Here is an 18,641-nt window from a genome sequence, read left to right on the forward strand (position 1 = left end):
TCCGGAAAAAAGCTTTCTCCGGAGAAGACAAAGTGAGCGCTACCATCAGTCCTGTGTCATGCCAACAGTAAAGCATCCTGAGACCATTCATGTGTGGGGTTGCTTCTCAGTCAAGGGAGTGGGCTCACTCACGATTTTGCCTAAGAACACAGCCATGAGTAAAGAATGGTACCAACACATCCTCCGAGAGCAAATTCTCCCAACCATCCAGGAACAGTTTGGTGACAAACATGGCCTTTTCCAGCATGATGGAGCACCTTGCCATAAGGCAAAAGTGATAACTAAGCCCACAAATGCTGACAAACTCCAAGCATTGATTATGCAAGAATGGGCTGCCATTAGTCAGGATGTGGCCCAGAAGTGAATTGACAGCATGCCACGGTGGATTGCAGAGGTCTTGAAATAGACTGGGTCAACACTGCAAATATTGACTCTTTGCATCAATGTCATGTAATTGCCAATAAAAGCCTTTGACACTTATGAAATGCTTGTAATTATACTTCAGTATTCCATAGTATCACCTGACAAAAATATACAAAGACACTGAAGCAGCAAACGTTGGGAAGATTAATAGTGTCATTCTCGAAACGTTTGGCCACGACTGTACTATCACAATGTTCTTTGTTGAAATAGCATTTTTCAACGCCAATCAATCAAGTGAAAAAATAAACACTTTTCTCGAAAATGGAGTTCAAGCTCCTCGTCATTTCTCCATGAGAATGTGTGGATGGTTCTGGAAGAAAACTAGGCCTGTGGCAGATAGATGTAATCACAGCCACCCAATGGGACTGCAGGTTAAAGAGGGGGACAGAGAGAATATCTGGTGTGTGTGTGTGGTGTGTTTGTTTGTGTGGGTTTAAGAGGGGACAGGGTAAATGGCTGTTTCCCTGATAAAGAGAATTGTAGGCAGTAGGGGGTTCTCATACACAGCAGCCCAATCTTCCTTTTATGGACAGACATTAGTGTCTGTGCATTGTTGGTGTGTGTGTGTGTGTGTGTGTGTGTGTGTGTGTGTGTGTGTGTGTGTGTGTGTGTGTGTGTGTGTGTGTGTGTGTGTGTGTGTGTGTGTGTGTGTGTGTGTGTGTGTGTGTGTGTGTGTGTGTGTGTGTGTGTGTGTAGAGAGCGAGCAAGAGACAGAGAGAGAGAGAGAGAGACCCAGCAGGAAAGGAATGCAGTTATGGCTGTAAAGTGGCTGTGAAAACGACTGTTCTTTGACCTCTAGGCTCTCCTCCTCTCCTGGTAGCTGTCAGTGGCCTGAGTTCCAATCTCTGTGTGTGTGTGAGTTCAGTATACACCAGCTACCAGGACAAGGTCAAAAGGACTATTTTAAAGTATGAGCTGTGACCCATCTAACCCCCTCCCCGCCACCATCCCTCCTCTTTTCCTTCTCTCTGGCTCCTCTCCTATTCTTCTCCTGGCCCCTCTATATATGACCTGCTGGCTGAATTAAAAGTCTATGGCTCAACAGACACCTGTTATTCAGTCACACAGTGTTTAAAACGTGGCTAATATCTGTGTAGTTTCAACTATAACGGTTGTGGTAACAATACTTTCTGACTGCTTCTCGAATGAATAACAGTTCAATATCGAAAGTGTGTCTGCGTTCGCAAGCCACACCAATAAACAGAGGAGTAGCTAATAATTATGTAGATTATTCACCATGCCCATAGTTCACCCCGAAGTCTCACTTGCTAACATTTAATATCATGTTTTATGCATCTTAAAGGTTCTATACTCTCTGAAAAATACATATCTAGCATTGCCATAACAGGTTTTCATAACCTCTGTATCCAGTCGGACTTCGTCGTGCCAATTGTACTGTAGGAGTAGCTTTGGCTGATTTTCCTTGTCTCCACTGTGGGGCGTCTGGGCGCTGCATCGATACCACACTGCAACAAGTTTGGATATCCATCCGCTGCGGAGGGTCATGTCATCATGAAGAAACTCTGGATGAAAAATGTATTGTTGCAGTTTCTTTCAAATCACAAGGTCGCTATAGACCCAGGGCTACAAATGTGTGTCAAAAGAACAGACACAATGTGTTGTGTTCGATTCTATTCTGAGTTAATGAGATACAAACACACACACCATATCGGTCCAGATCGTAACTCGAACCTTGGTCTGTGTCCGTTTGCTCGGTAATGAAATAGCCTGCGCAGTGCGTTAATCAGTGTGATCTGACAGGCTATTGCTCGGTCCCTGTCCTGAGCTCCTTCTCCCAGTGCAAACGATACTTTCGGCTACCTCATAGTAATTGAATTAGTTCGGTTGGGAGGGGAGGGCTTTTGCTTTGTTAGTGTGACGCCCATTCAAAATTCAAACCAATGGGACTATCCTCCGTTCGGCTGTAACCGAACCCACTTTCTGGCTGCACGGAGCTGCCTTTGCTCTCACCGTCCCTTTAGTCTCGTCCCGTTGAATCTAAACATCAGGGGGAAAGAAGCACATGAATAAAGCGTGTTTTATTTTTTCTCTCCTATGCTTATATATGAAGAGGATGCAGTGGAATGCTGCCATTTGGGCTCCGGGTAAAGAAGCGTCTCTACTGTCACCCAACAGTAGCGCATGAGAGAGGCTCGAGGACGGACTCCTCCCCACCCCCTTGACACTATCAAGACATCGCTGAGAAAGGATAGCTGCCTTTTTTTCCCGGCCAGTCTGCGAACGGAGCAGAGACAGCGTTACGAAAAAAGGACTAGACTACAACCGGGGGTTGCCTATATGGCTTTCCAAAGTTCCATCTCTGAAAACGTGGACATTGAAGGACACCGGCTATAGGGGGACATTGGACACCAGCTATAAGGGGACATTGGACACATATGGCTCGTTTTCCTTACTCAATCTTGACACCGATCCAGCTCAGCGCATGACCGTACAGAGACGGCTGTAGTCTGTTAGAGGGGACTTCGAACAACTGTTTTATCAATATTTGTTTGATATCCCTATATGTATATTTGTGTGAACATATTTTGTCTGGCCTAGGAGTAATTTTTACGCATACTGGAACCGTCAAAAACGGATGTCCCATGCACATACCATACAACTGAAACAGACACTGAACCTGAAGAGAGAAGCACTAACCACAGTGACCCTTGCATTTGATAACTTCACCTGCTACTGTCGTCAAATTAAGTGTGATTCCAATTGACCAACGAGGCGTCATCTCTGTTGCAGGGTTGCGCTATCAAAGCCTCTCGCACCTTGGGGTAGGAGACAGCGATTTTCTGTTGTTAAATTGTCTTGCCTATTTCTGCCATTCATGAACTGCGACAGAGGACAGAAAAGGCACACAAATGTAAACAAGACAAAGCATCTCTCCTGCTGAAGTGTACCCTAAAACTGACTGATCCCGCAGTCACCCCGCATCGAAGAGGAATACGTGCCGAACTTTGCTGTAGTGATGCTGCAAGTGGAGATGGTGCTATTCGTCTTTCTGGTGCTATGGATGTGTGTATTCAGCCAGGAACCCAGCTCCAAGGTGGTGGCCGACCGCTATGCCGTCTTCTGGAACCGAACCAACCCCAGGTAGGTGCCACTCAGAGCGGCCAGTGGGGCCGAAGCGAGTCGATGTTCTCCAGGGGCGGCCGGTGTGGACCAATACGTTTCGGTGGATCAAATATATAGACCGATGGCGATGCCTTTCATTTAAGATATAGATTACTGCCTATTGAGCACTTCACTCAGATGGGTTATATTTCTCAGACATGTGGGTCGGCTATTGATGCAACAGAACACAACCTGTGCACACCGGGTTGGATTTAGGCTAGCCTATTTGGGATAGATGCTACACTGAATTGTATGCAATCAACAGTAATCAAACTCGTCAAGTTATCAAATCTGTCATCTTGGCATATAATAAGCCTTCGATGTGTTACCAGAAAAGCGCACTGTTGGAGAGTAAATTATCCGGTGTTCCAGTACCAGCATTCGGTGTTACTGAATCTAACCCCCACCTAAGAGTGGGCGCGAGTGTCGGTTTTCTGGATAGTCACCGGGTTAAATCATGGAACGCTATTTGATTAGAGTAAGCCTGCTGTTGGCGCGTGTAGGATAGCGCGTGTACCATTGCGTTGTTTGGACGGCGTACACGCGTATTTGTAGCTTACTTCTCTAATCTTCGAATGCAAATGCTGGTCAAACATGGCACCATGATTAACCCATATTTCGTATTTGTAAGAACAACAAGCGGGGTGGAAAGGGAACCAGTCAAGTCTGTAGGCCTTCAGTTTATGTTTTGGCACTAGAGTTGTAGCCTATCCGCACATTTGCGGATCCCTCTTACAATTTTGAGGATGATCAGAAATCAATAGGCCTTGCCTACTCAATCAGGAACAAAACGCTTCGACAGGCTGATATAGGTTGGACTTAATTTCGTCTTTTAATTTATTGTCTTTTGATCATGATATGAGCTGTTCACCAAGGATTTATCCAATCCACGTATTGTTCTCATTCGGAAAACATGTTTTAATCCTATGAAAAAAGTCAAACTCTTCTGGATTTTCCCCCAAAATCGTTTAACTTACTTAGAATTATAATATCATTATGCGATTACTTTGGTTTATAGATTTAAGTCATAGATATGTAATTAACAGCCTATGTAAATACTGCAATTCAATTGGAGGTTGACTGAAAAGTTAAAGTTCTGAAAGTAATAACTTTTTCTGCATTAAAGTATTCTACTTCTTGCGAGTTTCGATAGGTAACGTTATTGTCATACAGTCTAAAATCACAAACATTAAAATAAATTGATGATCAAAATAGGAAATGTAGAATGTATCCACCAATTTATTAGCCCACGGCCAGGTAGTTCGGGAACTGGGACACTTCTGCTCCAAAACCATTGTGCTCGCAATGGTATCCTCTTTGAGGGATATATTCACAAACAAAGTACCGAACCACATGTTGCCCCCTAAAAACCCACCTAATGGATTTCTTATATATCAAATGATGTAACGAACTTTAGTTTCTTGGCTATTGAATAAAGATGTTGGACATCCAAGCGTGCATGTAGCTTTTAGGATACATTATAATCTGAAACTTTTCCACAAAGTATGGGTGATATCAACACGAATTGGCAAAATAATAGTTTTATTTTAGTGGAGAAAAAATATTTGTATCGAATCATTTAAAACAACATTGAAATTGATCAAGAGAGAAAAGAGTTTTGCAAACATAGTTATTTATAGGACTAAGAAGATGTGTGTCCAAGATGTGTATTCATCATATTCATGAAAATATCTATTTGTATTGAGTGGTACAATAAAGCACCAATGTAGCAGTATTACAGTGAGAATAAGGTCAGCGTAGGTTGGTTGACCTTTAGATTTCCTTGAACCCGTAGCATAGAACGCCTAGCTAATGCCGTTTTCAACAGAGGCCATACATGTAATACAAATATGTTGATGGAAATAAATAACATGTTCTGGAAAACGTAACAGCAGACAATCACACGTTACATAGTCAAACATATTTTTACTTATCATATTTAGCTTCTTATTGTATGTGTTATTTTAACTTTAAATGAGTATTTCTGACTTTCTATATCACCATTAACTCTGGGCTATTTCCAATGCGGTTTTAGCTGTTCACTATATGTTGTTTGAAGCCCCTAAACTAATTATCCAAATACATTTTTTAAAGTTATTAATTGTAGCTATGCAGACGCTCTTGTATAACTATTTATATTCAGTTTGAAGTTTGTGAGAAAAAAAAAAGATGAATCGCTGAGAGCAATTAGTGGCGATGGTACAAGTGTAGGGTTCAGCATAGAGGCCTACGAAGAGCTGGGGTTGGGCTGTTCTAGCTGTAGACTAGAGATCCCCAGCGCTGATACACTCCACCGTGACTGTTGTGGTCCAGCTCTGCACTCCAGTTTAAGCCAGTTGTTTATTTGTGTGCCGCTTTGTTCAATACAAGCAACGCAAAGTTGGGCTCAATCTGATGTCTTACACTGATAGACACGGTTTCATTAGGGGTGCACATTTTTCACTAAGACTTTGACTGGCGGCTCTGTGGACCACTTGATTCACTCCAGATGGGCTGACCGTTTACTTAGTTCCAGGGGAGGAAAAAATAAAGACGCCGAAATTAAAACGTTTGAGTAGGCTCGCTGTAAATCTCTGGTTGAGAGTTGAAATTGAAGAAAAGAAAAACTGACAGGAGAAGCTAACGAGGCTTCAATACGTGCTGCACTTGTGTGTCATTGTAAAATATGAGAAATAGATTGTTTCCCGAGCCCCATGTCTTGTTTTTGAAGTCCTGACTTGCCCGAGGACAGGAAACAGGTTTTGTGAAAGGGTTTAATAATGTTAGTCATTCTCTTCTACTTACACTAATCAAGTTTGTTTGACGCTCAACCCTATCGGGCAGGGTCAGAAAACTAGAACAACGGGAGAGAGAGGAGAGTAGAGCATCAAAGACGCTCTTCCAGATGACTCAGTAAATAAATATGTATTCTCTCTGTATGTGGTGCATGGCGTATGTTCTCTGTATGACATATTACTCTCTCCGAAAGGGGATTGTGGAGAAATCATACAGCCCTTAGTTATCTGCTAGCGTAGGTGTTTACTCTCAGGACTTGAGTGTACAGTTCAGTGGTGTATGGTAGCAGACTGCAGGCTTTTGTAGCCCTTTTGGCTCGAAGTGAAGTGAGCGTTTAGATGCTTCACACCTTCGGCAGGAGACTGGGAACCTGTAACTGCTTAATTACTCTGGTGAATCTCTCTCCCCCTCTCTCTCGCTCTCTAACGTCCTTAATGAAGGGACACAGTTTTGTCTCAGGATTCTTCGTTTTCTTTCTTTCTTTCTTTCTTTCTTTCTTTCTTTCTTTCTTTCTTTCTTTCAGTACCTTGAGTATTTGGTGTAACGAAGGGAAGTTTGTTCTCTCTCAGGAGGTCCCTGCTTGCTGGTGAGAGCTCTCCCCACTTTCTCCCCCTTGCTTCTCCTCCTTCTCCCCCCCCTGTAGCTGTGGATCTCTTTCTCTCTCTATCTCTCTCTCTCTCCCTCTCTCTCTCTCTCTCTCTCTCTCTCTCTCTCGTTCATTCGTTCGTTCTCACACTGGGCCCAGAAAATGAATGAATACAATTACATATTCCAGGCGTCCCTCCATGGACCTAACTAGGGATGCTAGTTTGAGAGATGCACACAGTCTCGCAGAGGTCGCACGCACGCACACACTTGGAGACTCACAGGCACACACAGAGGTCATACAGCACAAAGCTAGCCTGTGTCTGCTGGAGAACGTTGAGGTGTGTATGCGAGATTTACCAAACAGATAAATCCCGAATGTACTGAACTGAAATGGTATCATTGACCCCGACCCCGATCGGCTGGCCTCCCTTATAGCTCTTAGGCCACTCTGTGCATGTATCATTGCTACGTGAATAATGGGCTGGGAGGTCACCGAGGGCTTGTTCCCTCTCCTTCAGACTCTCATAAACGTCTGATAATTACATCTCACTCGGTTGGACTTCTCATTACCTGTCGCTGAGCCACGGGACGTGACAAACTGTCTGTCACTCTGCATGTGTGTTTGTCTGTGTGTGTGCACACGTGCTGACTACACTGACACAGGCACGGTACATTTTCAGACTGTAGAGGGAAAGCCAGTCTCCACACTCCTTGGTCGTCTCTACCTTAGGAGAGATAGGAGGCTAGTCCGTGCAGGGGGTTCGAAAGCCAATAAGGACTTATTTATTTACATTACGGAAATGTTTTGATTAAAGTTCCATGTATTATTTAATAAGAGATATATTCATTTACATGGATGGGATATTTTAGATTAAATCCCACACCCAATGTAACAGTGGATTTGAGTTTAAATGAATTTGACCCCAATGATCTACACACTTTATCTCATCTGCCCTGTCGCTTCTCTTTTTCTATACCCTCTGACTTATTTTCCGTCAGCTCTCTCTCCCTCTTCTCTTCTCTTCTCTTCTCTTCTCTTCTCTTCTCTTCTCTTCTCTTCTCTTCTCTTCTCTTCTTTCGCTCTCGCTCTCGCTCTCGCTCTCTCTCTCTCTCTCTCTCTCTCTCTCTCTCTCTCTCTCTCTCTCTCTCTCTCTCTCTGTCTCTGTCTCTGTCTCTGTCTCTGTCTCTGTCTCTCTCTCTCTCTCTCTCTCTCTCTCTCTCTCTCTCTCTCTCTCTCTCTCTCTCTCTCTCTCTCTCTCTCTCTCTCTCTCTCTCTCTCTCTCTCTCTCTCTCAATGCTGATTAGTTCTCGTTAATGGCCTCTTGCTCTGTCGTTCTTTTAACCCTGCGGCGCCCGCAAGAGCACATTCACTGTGAGTGTAGGTTAGACTCAGCAAGGAGAGAGAGAGAGGGGAAAGATGGCGTTCCAGGGATACAGTGAGGAAAGGAGAGAGTGGTAGAGACACAACGTACAAGGTGTGATAAATGATTAAGATTACGGAAAGATATGAAGTGAGAAGAGAATGCTTTGTGACACGAACGTGAATGACTTTCACGAGGGCTTAATAGCATTCACTGCCCTTTGATAATAATAATATCTTTCCATTTCGAGACAGCCTTTTGGAGAGAAAAAAAAACACTAAATGCCGTGTTTGAACAAGTAACCTCTGTGTATTTTTGACTTCACTTATTACGTCCTCATGACAACAGTTTCATTTCCTACCTCTGAAGTGTATCCATTGTGAGTTGTTATAGTGAAAGAGACGAGAGACCACAGTAGGGGGGTGGAGGGGGAGGGGCTTCTGGTAGAGAACGCAACACAACACATCTCAAATGTGTGTGGGATGTTCTTCAGTAAGCACTGGTACTGCCTCTCGGCTCTGACCCCATTAGAGATGGCGGGCGGAACAGTCAGCTTCACTGGGGTCTGTGGATGTGTCACTCCTTAGAGATTATATGAACTTGCATGTCATTGTAAGGGAAACATTGCATACATTAAAACAACATTTGAAAAGCTTTTTGAGAATTTTTTTTTTACGCTTTTGGAATTGTTTTGGGGAATTTTGAATTGGTGTTTTGCGTTTTTTTTGTGTGTTCTTACATGAAAGTGAATTCTGATCGATTGTTGTCTAAGTTTAACAGTGATGTAGATGAATGACATGGATTTGGTACATCTAAGAGAGCAGAAAATATTTCCCCAAACTATTGTAAATTTTTTTTAAAAATAATAATAATCACCCTTGGAGGCTTGGGTTATTTGCATAGCACTGGCAAGCTCTTGATGGCACATACTGTACTGTGGCCTTAACTCATTTCAATGACTCACTGTGGACCTTTCCCCCGTTTCAATGCCCAGTTTTGTGCTTTGTTTTGAGCTTAATCACTCCAAGGTCAAGTGGAGTGCTGAAACTCCGCTATCGGCCGGCCCATCTCCATTCAGCTGCCCACTAACCCTCAGCTTTCACAGGAACGCTATGGCTTTACTTCGAAACAATACAGTATTAACCAGCTTACGCAACACCCACATGTGTCTGACCGTATACTGTACTTTTATACAATTCTGTCACCTTATTGATAAAAATCACTTTTTCCCTGTCCGGTATTCCTGTATTACTCTTCTATTTCCATGGGTTTGATTTATTTAGCCCTTTTCTCTATCCCCCTGGTCTGAGTTTAGTTTCTGTGTGTCAGGGTTCTCCGAGGTATAGGAGACAGGGGAGTGTTTTATGGTCTGTTTATGGGTTTACTCTTTCAGAACTGATTCGGGACCAGTTCTCCCTTTTCCCTAGTTCAGTAAACTTTACCTATAGACCTAAACCACACAAATGACTCTGGATCAGTTCCTAGGGGTAGAAGCCATGTATCATAAACACGTTGTTTTTTTGTTCTTGCTTCTCTAAAGCTCTGAATCAGATTTGGAGAATGAAGTATATTCTATGCATTCTATTTCTGTCGGCTTCATGCCTTTGTGTCTGAAACTGTTGAGCCCCCCTCAATCGTCCACCCCCCTTTCAGAGTAAGCCCCCACCCGCCTTTGCTCCCCCACCCCTCCGCCGCTCTCTCTGCCCACCAACACCACCAACCCTCTGGCCTTTTATTAGGAGGTCTGGAAGCAGCTGGTAGTGGCATGGGGTGCTCTGCCTTCCCAGACCAGATGTGGGCGCTATTGTGCAGGTCTCTTACCCCTTCACCCTTAACCCTCACCCCCTACCCTACCCTACCCCACAACTCCAAACCCCCACCTGTCAATCATTTATCAGACACTCTTGTCCTCCAACCCTCCAGTCCTTCCCATTCTTGTCCTCACTGCTCGTCTTCGTCCATTTAGTGTAGGGTGACTGTATGGGTCTATGCAAAGGTTTAGATTTGTCTGTGGACGGGTTGTATGGGATCTGCAGTAACTCAACATTGCCACCCATGGCACCAGTTCTTTATGCTCTGTGCCAATATAGAGAGAGGAGTCCAAGAACATAACATTGATTTTATGTTGCGTGTCTGTTTTTGGACTTATTCAATTTATGGGGAAGTCAGGCGTATAGCTACATGCACATAGATATGTTCATTATTTTTTTTAAATTGAAGCCAAGAAAAACAAATATATATATATTTTTGAGCTTTTGATCAAGTGTAATAAAATTATTTATTCATTTATTTGATATTAACCAGCTCATTTAGTCTTGCTTGATTTGTTTTCTGTGTTCCGCTGTTAAACTCATTTACGCTCCAAGTTCAATCGCATTTTGACGCAATAACAACATTTGCATGAAAAGACCAGAAGGGCTTGATTGAATGATTGATTTTCCTTTTTTGTCGTCACAATTTACTGTGCAACTGGAAAATGTGACGCGACCGAGACCAACCGATTGAAAACCTTGATTTTACCAGACCCATTTTCCACAGATAATTCCTTTCATGGCACACTGACTTTGACCATTCACAGACGTTTTCCTTATTTAACTTGGGGGGGGGGTGTTGTTCTAGCTGGGGAGCAGTGTGGAGAATGGATCCCAGAGGACGACACATCTCCAGCTCTAGAATAAAGAACTAATTGACAGTTGTAGCCCGTCATAAATGACTCATGAGGTAATTTCTCAGAAGTGACAGAGAGAGAGAGAGAGAGGGAGAGAGAGAGAGAGAGAAATTGTCAAATGGTTGGGCTGTGCGGTCCATTTTCCTGGAGAAAAGAATGTAGCCGACCGGTACGCTCTAGTTCCGATGCAATAGATTCAGGAAGAGTCACCAACGTTAGAACAGATTTCACTTCTCCCCAGTCTAACATTCACCGTCTGCTGGGTTTACTCCCCAACGTCCCTTTCCATGAGTAGAGCCCATACATTACTGCTGCTTCTCGACTGGCAGAATATGAAATTCAGGGAGGAAATGTTAGCACACCTTATTGTACCGTGACTCCTGGTGTTTGGATAAAAAAAATGGCGGATACGTCATTGCTCCACAACGTTAAGGCAACCCACTGTATTGATCGTATTGTACCTTCATCAGAGGGACATCATATATCCTCGCCCTAATCTGTGTACTGCCAGAGGCCGCTGAAAGCCCAGCATGTCTCGGCATGTGGGGTTTTGGATGCACGACAGTTGGTCGGGTTTGTCTGCGTCAGTCTCGCGTAGATTACGCGAGTGTTACCGTATCATCATTCAACACCCCTTGATAGTATTTCCCCAAGTGTTGTCACAATAACAACATTTTTCATACGATACGATACCAGGCCAAGTATCACGATGGTGGGGGAAAAAAATCAGTGGCCTAGCTCCAAAAACAGAACTGAAATTCACACTTCTAGTCAACACAGCACATTGTTCAGTGTATCATAGAAAATTGCATAGGATGACTGATTTGATCATATTTGATTTGTCTGGGTGAATGGGAGGTAGGAATATACATGTCATTGTGTCGGTACAGGTTCTTTAGATTAGTAGGGCTGAAAGGTTGCTAATATCATATGAAACGCTACTAAGGTATTCTAAAATGTTGCTATCATGATGTCTTGGTACCGTGATATTACCGTGGTACCGGTATACCGTGCAACACTAATTTCCCCACTCAATTCCATTTCCTTAAACACAAATACAAGGAAACAAGGCTTTTACCTCGCTCAGCCCCGCTGCTTGAAAGGGAGAGAGGAGCCACAAAACAGTTAGGCCACTTCCAAACTAGCTTCAAATACAACCAACACAACCCTCTCTCACTACACACACACACACACACACACACACACACACACACACACACACACACACACACACACACACACACACACACACACACACACACACGCCGGGTTCTGACAGGCTGAAAGGCGGTCATTGTTCCTCCTCTCTCTGTCCACTCTCTCTCTCCACGGCCAGGACTGGAAGTATGCATGCACTTAAAACGGAGGGAGAAAAGGAGGGAGGGAAAGATGAAGCAGTTGGAGGAGTTGATGAGGGAGGGGTGGGGGCACAGCTGAAGTTGTAGCATGTTCACGGAGGAGAGAAAGAAAGGGGAAGAGGAGAAAGGGGAAGAGGAGAAAGGGGAATGCAGAGTCTTATAACCGAGGGCGACAGTGAGGCAGAGGAGAGTGGTGAAGAGGTGGCCCTGTGTATACCCCTCACACCCTTCTGTTTGTACCCCTCACACCCTTCTGTTTGTACCCCTCACACCCTTCTGTTTGTACTCCTCATCACTCCTTTCATGCCTCCCTTTCCCTGACTTTCTACCTTAACTGCCTTCTTCTACCCTCCCTCCCTCCCTCCCTCCCTCCCTCCCTCCCTCCCTCCCTCCCTCCCTCCCTCCCTCCCTCCCTCCCTCCCTCCCTCCCTCCCTCCCTCCCTCCCTCCCTCCCTCCCAGTGATGGTGGGGTAGGATGGGTCTATGCAGAAAGGATTAACCCTTCTCCGGTTCAGGCCACATGTTTTGTCTCCCTTTGTGTGTGTGTGTGTGTGTGTGTGTGTGTGTGTGTGTGTGTGTGTGTGTGTGTGTGTGTGTGTGTGTGTGTGTGTGTGTGTGTGTGTGTGTGTGTGTGTGTGTGTGTGTGTGTGTGTGTGTGTGTGTGTGTGTGTGTGTGTGTGTGTGTCCGTGCGCGTGTGCGTGGGAGAGAGACTGTGGAGTGATTTCCACGTACAATACCACTATCATTGGGATATATTCCTAAAAGTAGCTATTTTAGACCCACCATTATTTTCTTCAACCGTTGTTTGATCAAGCGGAGTAGACTCCTTTTACTCCTCATGTGCATCACATCTGGTTTAGAAATGGATTCTACCGGAGGGATTCTGACTGGCTTTAGCTGTATCTCCCGCGCCCGTCGGTTTGGGTTCGAGTGTGTGAGCACAAACCCCCTGTATACAGCAGTGTTACAACAGACCACAGCACTATTCTATGACCTCATTTTCTACCGTACAGGGGAAGCAATTAATCCACGGAATGTGTGTTAAATCCTATCCTCACCCTCTCCTCTCCTCAAGGCCCAGCTTTGGTTCCCTGGATAATCCAAAACAATATCCCAGATAACCAAATATGACACCCCAACGAACATAGGGCACACACACACACGTACAGTATGCGCGTATACACCCCCCCCCCCCACACACACACACTAAAAAATGTCTTTGCTCTATTTAAGAAGTAGAGTTAATCTATTTTGTTTAGCTCTAGTTGCGTTATTTAGTCTCCATGTTTATTTTTGACCCCCCCAAATCTCTCCAGAGTGAGTGTGGAGTGTAGCCCCTATCCCGGGCCTTTTGAATCTAACGTTACTACCCAGGGTATTAACCATGGAGTCACTGAGAGGCTTAAAAAGCCATCAGCTCATTGTCCTGTGACACAAAACCCCTTCCTCTCAAATCCCCCATCCCTCTCTTCTTTCTCTCTTCCTTCCCTCCCTCCCTCCTTCCCTCCTTTCTTCGAAAGCCCGGGCATTCATATTAATCAGTTTAAAAGGCTAATGAGATAAGAGAGACTCAAGGGGAGCCCCCAAAGTGCCCTAAGCCTCCGGAATAAACAGAGGTGATGAAGGTGGCCTGGGGCTACAGCCTCCTGTATGTGTATTTTTAAGGATCACTACACTTTAGTTTTTAATACCCTTTGTTTGGTACAGTCCAGTCAGAATTGAGAAATGCAGTACTTAATAAATAAATAAATATATATATATATATTCACAGTGAGGCAAAAAAGTATTTAGTCAGCCACCAATTGTGCAAGTTCTCCCACTTAAAAAGATGAGAGAGGCCTGTAATTTTCATCATAGGTACACTTCAACTATGTCAGACAAAATAAGAGAAAAAAAATCCAGAAAATCACATTGTAGGATTTTTAATGAATTTATTTGCAAATTATGGTGTTAAATAAGTACAGGTTTGGTGGAAAGTGGGGTGTGGTGGAATGATGTTTGGGAGTAAATATATGTGGAATCGTAGTTGAGACTGAGCTGGTTGTTTGTGAGGTGTGTGGGTGTTGTTTGAGAAATATGCCTTTTTTGTTCCCCCTCTCTTTCTCCCTTGATCTCCATCTTGCCCCTCTCTTCCTACCGCCCTCACAACCCTGGCAGCTGCTTCTCTCTCTCTTTCTCGCGTGCATGCTCTCTTGTGCATGCTCTCTCCCAATGATTATTAGTCGACGTGTCAGTAATAATTCCTGGGTTTTGGGGGATCCTGCTGGGGTGACCCAGCATGCACTGTGTTAGGTTTAGGCCCAGTGTTGTGGCGGGCCTGGCTGACTGACGGCTGGCTAACACGTTACTGTATCACGTGTGTCGGCCTTTGTGACTAGCCATCCCTCTCTGTGCATTCAAGATGGCGAAGGTGAATTCAGTGATGGGATAGGAATATTACACGGTCTCCCTCTCGCTCGCTCGCTCTCTCTCGCTCTCTCCCAGACTGAGACAGGGCCATGCGAGTGAAAAAACATGGCGGCTCAGCGAGGAGAAATAAAATAAAACAACGTTTTGAGCAGACACAAAGAAAGGGGTAATGCTGGCAGCCATTCTTTAGCCAAATTATACAGCTTTACATGACAAGAGTTTTTTTTTTCATTTTTTAACTGTATATAAAATGGCCCGAAATAAGGGACGTGTGATTTAAAGGAACTGTCTTCCTAAGAAAAGAAAATCCTCTGAAATGAATTTGTGACTATCTGCCAATGTTTCACCTGATCGAAGGCGGGTCAGTCACAGAGCAGAAATAGTCATGAGAGACATGAAATAATGCAATTTGATAACCAAACAAGGACATTCTGACTTTATTGGATTTAAATGTCTGCAGCTGTACTGTTCTAAACGTTTTCTTTCGGCAGTGAATAGGCACACGTTCTTGTTTCAGACATTTCTCTCTGTGGGGTTGGTTTTTGGTTTCCCGAAAGGTCTCTTTGGAATATACAGTAGGCCGACTTGAGTTCCTTCGAACACGGAACAGACAGAACACCAGTGTTCAAGTGTTTCAGAGTTCCATAGTTCCGTCTCACCTGCTGTGCTCTGTACTCCTCACCGATAGAACCGATAGAACTCCACGTCAGTTCTAAAACACGACCGGAGACAATCCAGTTAAATGGGGGAGGGGGGGATGGAAACCCAAATAGTCAAGATTGCAGGAGGTATTTTATTTTCCCAGGAATGAACAATGTTGGAATGGCCTCATTGCCTCATTAGGGCTTAAGTTATGCTGCTGTGTTCCTCTTAAAATGAGTATAATAATAGGACCAATGTCTTAAAGAATAATAGGACCAGAAGTTTAAAGAATAGGAAGGTGTTTTATAAATCATGCCTTTGCCATGAGTATGATATTTCTACTGTAATTGTATTGCATTATTTACCTAAAATTAAATCTTTTCCATTTTATTTTTCTTATTTCTTATTTATTGTAGGGTTTATTAATATTTATTGTTATTCACACTTTTTGTATTACCCTTCCTTCCTTTAAAATGTCAATTTAATTTACTTTTCATTGTCAATTATTATTTGAAATATGACATTTGTTGTAATATAGTCATATCACTGCTATACAACTATATTGTTTGTTTTTTTCTTCTTAAAAGTAGGAATTTATATAATGTTTTAAAAAAGCTGGAAGATTTCCACTTGCTCCTGCTCTTGCGTATTTTAACAATGGAAAAAAAAACCATCATAGCTTAATTTAGTAAATTATTTCACATGAAGCTTTCTATTCTTTTTTGTTTAATTAATACACATAAACCATCACAAAATATATCCAGACTGGAGCTTTCATTGGTATTTTCACATTAGTACTAACACATTTTTTTTAAAGGGCGCATTACAAAAACTCAATACAATAACATTTAGATTTGTTTTCGATGACACAGCTTGCCGCTTGCAGCTGTATAAAGTGAATTATTTTCACATGATGAGAGACTTGATGGGAAATGTGCTAAGATAGATTATTAGCCAGTAAGGTATAAGAGATAGAACCTTTCCCTGTATTTGATTGGAACGCAACCCGCTCTGTGCTTGAGGGAGGACGATTAAATATTTAGAGCTGTTTGCGATCCCCAGGTCGAGCTGTACTTGCAAACCTTCGCACGCAATTCTGGGGAATCGAGGTCAAGGCGGACATGTTTGAAACCTTGAAGGTGACAGACTGTCGTCAGTCTCTGTTCGTCATGTGGTTTGACCCTGACTACCTTTATGATACATATTATGTAAGATAATTCACTTTTAATGAATTTTCTGAGAGGTAAAATTGGCCTATTGAATGTTGCTGTTGAAAATGTTTTTTTTTTATATCACCTTTACTTTGAGGATGACTTTGAGAGATACTTTTAGTTTACTACTTACTTCCTAGTGAGACCCGCCATTTTCAAATCGGACGCCATTTTAAGTTAATGTTTCAGAGCAATTTTTATATGAATGTCTTCCGTTGACATGTTTTTTTTTTTTTCAAAGTCCCAACTTTCCCAGATATAAAATAACATGGCAACCAAGTAATTAATCAACAATATACTTGGCATCACCAAACAAGAGGCAACACACATGCTGTTTTACAGCATCATATTCCGAAGCCAGAAGTGTCTGTCTGTGATTTCACCTCTCATTGACAGGTGTCAATCTCTCAGTCCCTCAACATATCCTCCACTCCAAATCTGTTAATGAGCAGAGGAACAGGGGAGTGATCTGATCTTTAGTAATGCAGTATCCCCCTCTCACCCTCACTCACTCTTTCTGTGACGTGGAGAGGCATTCTTATATTAGGGCTTGTTCGGCTTCCATCTGTCCGTGGTACATTAACGGCAGAGCGGAGCAGAACTCCCCCTGCCTGTATCAGTGGTAAGAGGGACATGGCTGAATTATTCACACTCATAATCGGCCTTTATGTCCCGCCGCCCGGCCCGTCCCGGCCCGGGCACCGATGTTATTCTAGTGCATAATTGATAGTGTTCAGAAGTGGAAAAGTTAGAATAGCAGAAGTAATGCGAAGCGAAAGTGTAGTCAGGCGGCAGCGGGAGTGGAGAGGGGGATTGGAGTAGAAGTGGGGAGGCAGACAGGGAAGTGGGTTAGGGCGCTGTTGCACAGAGCTTGTGTTAGCCTTTATCAGGCTTAGCCGGGGCTAGCGCGAGGATCGCGTGTGCAGGCCAGCCTGAGATGGAGGGGGAGGAAAGGGGGCTGAGATGGAAGAAGTGAAGGAGGGGAGACGGGGATCCTGTGTAACGAGTGTTGACGCTGAGCTGGGCTAGAATGTCGTCTCTCCCCGGAGTCAGATTGGAGTTTTGCGACTGGACTGGGCATTTTACTTCTCTTTTTTACATCCCTTCACACATAACCCAGTCTGGAAGGGCTTGGGATTAGATGTTACCGGAGCATTTGAATGCTAAAGTGTTACAAACTTTAACTACGAAAGGCTGATGAGGTAAACATTTAGAGAATACTTCTCTCGTCTTTGGGATTTTTGAATGTTTCGTTTCCTCAATTGCAAACAAACCCCAATCATCTATAAATGATGAACTTTATTCGATTGTCCTTCAGATATGTTTGAGTGTGTTGGTGTTTATTTTGGAACCCCTCCAACACACTTTCCTCGGACTCCTACTGTACTGCACCACAGGCAGGTAGATGAGAGAGGCATTGACATCACATTACAACCATACGATACAGTGATCGATAAACTGAAACCTCCGGAGAAGAGTAGTTACTGGCTGAGCTCCAACACCAAACAGATGCTGCCCATTGAGAAATTGACTGAGATAACCTCCTGAAAATGTTTTAAGAAAGCAATTCCCATCTAGGAAAAAAATTGCTGGCTCTTAAATTCTTCCTTTTAACTGACTGTACCTGACTCGCCCTTATCTTCCAATCTTTAGGTCATTGATCTATTTCACAGCGTCAACTGTAAGACTACTGGGTTTAAAAGACTAACCCTCAAGAATATTCCTCCTCTATATTTCCCTCTGTCTTCTCTCCCAGTCGGTGTGAATGGGTATCCTGGCCACGGACGCCCACACTTCTCAGGTGGAAGCTGTAAACATTGCCCCAGGTGGAACCTATTTTACACCTTGCTGACCCTCAACAAAGACCGCACTAACTGCTACCTAGCACGCCCTTTCTGCTTCGATAACAAAGAGCTTCAGCTGTTTAAAACCCACAACCTGTGTGCTGCAGTGGTAACCTGAGAGAGCTTTCATATCAGAGGTTGGTGGGAAATGTTTAATCCTCTGCTCGAAACCCACCAACACACAACACTTGGGGATCGCGCTTGGTAAAGTGGCCTGCTTTGATAGGGAGTGACTGGA

At 43.6% G+C, this 18,641-nt stretch overlaps 1 protein-coding gene across 2 annotated transcripts in view; it reads left to right on the forward strand.

Moving 5' to 3' along the window:
• Positions 1–2,370: 2,370 nt before the first annotated feature.
• LOC118394103 (ephrin-A5b-like) overlaps positions 2,371–18,641 on the forward strand; it is a 122,249-nt gene continuing 105,978 nt past the window's right edge. The window contains exon 1 of one of the 2 annotated variants that reach the window (XM_052461813.1): positions 2,371–3,525. In XM_052461813.1, coding sequence (XP_052317773.1) covers positions 3,401–3,525 — 125 coding nt within the window. In that variant the 5' untranslated portion in view covers positions 2,371–3,400. The remainder of the gene's footprint in view (positions 3,526–18,641) is intronic. The other variant, XM_035787356.2, reaches the window with a different exon arrangement.

Source organism: Oncorhynchus keta, chromosome 14, assembly GCF_023373465.1.
Source record: "Oncorhynchus keta strain PuntledgeMale-10-30-2019 chromosome 14, Oket_V2, whole genome shotgun sequence".
In the NCBI taxonomy this organism is placed as follows: Eukaryota; Metazoa; Chordata; class Actinopteri; order Salmoniformes; family Salmonidae; genus Oncorhynchus; species Oncorhynchus keta.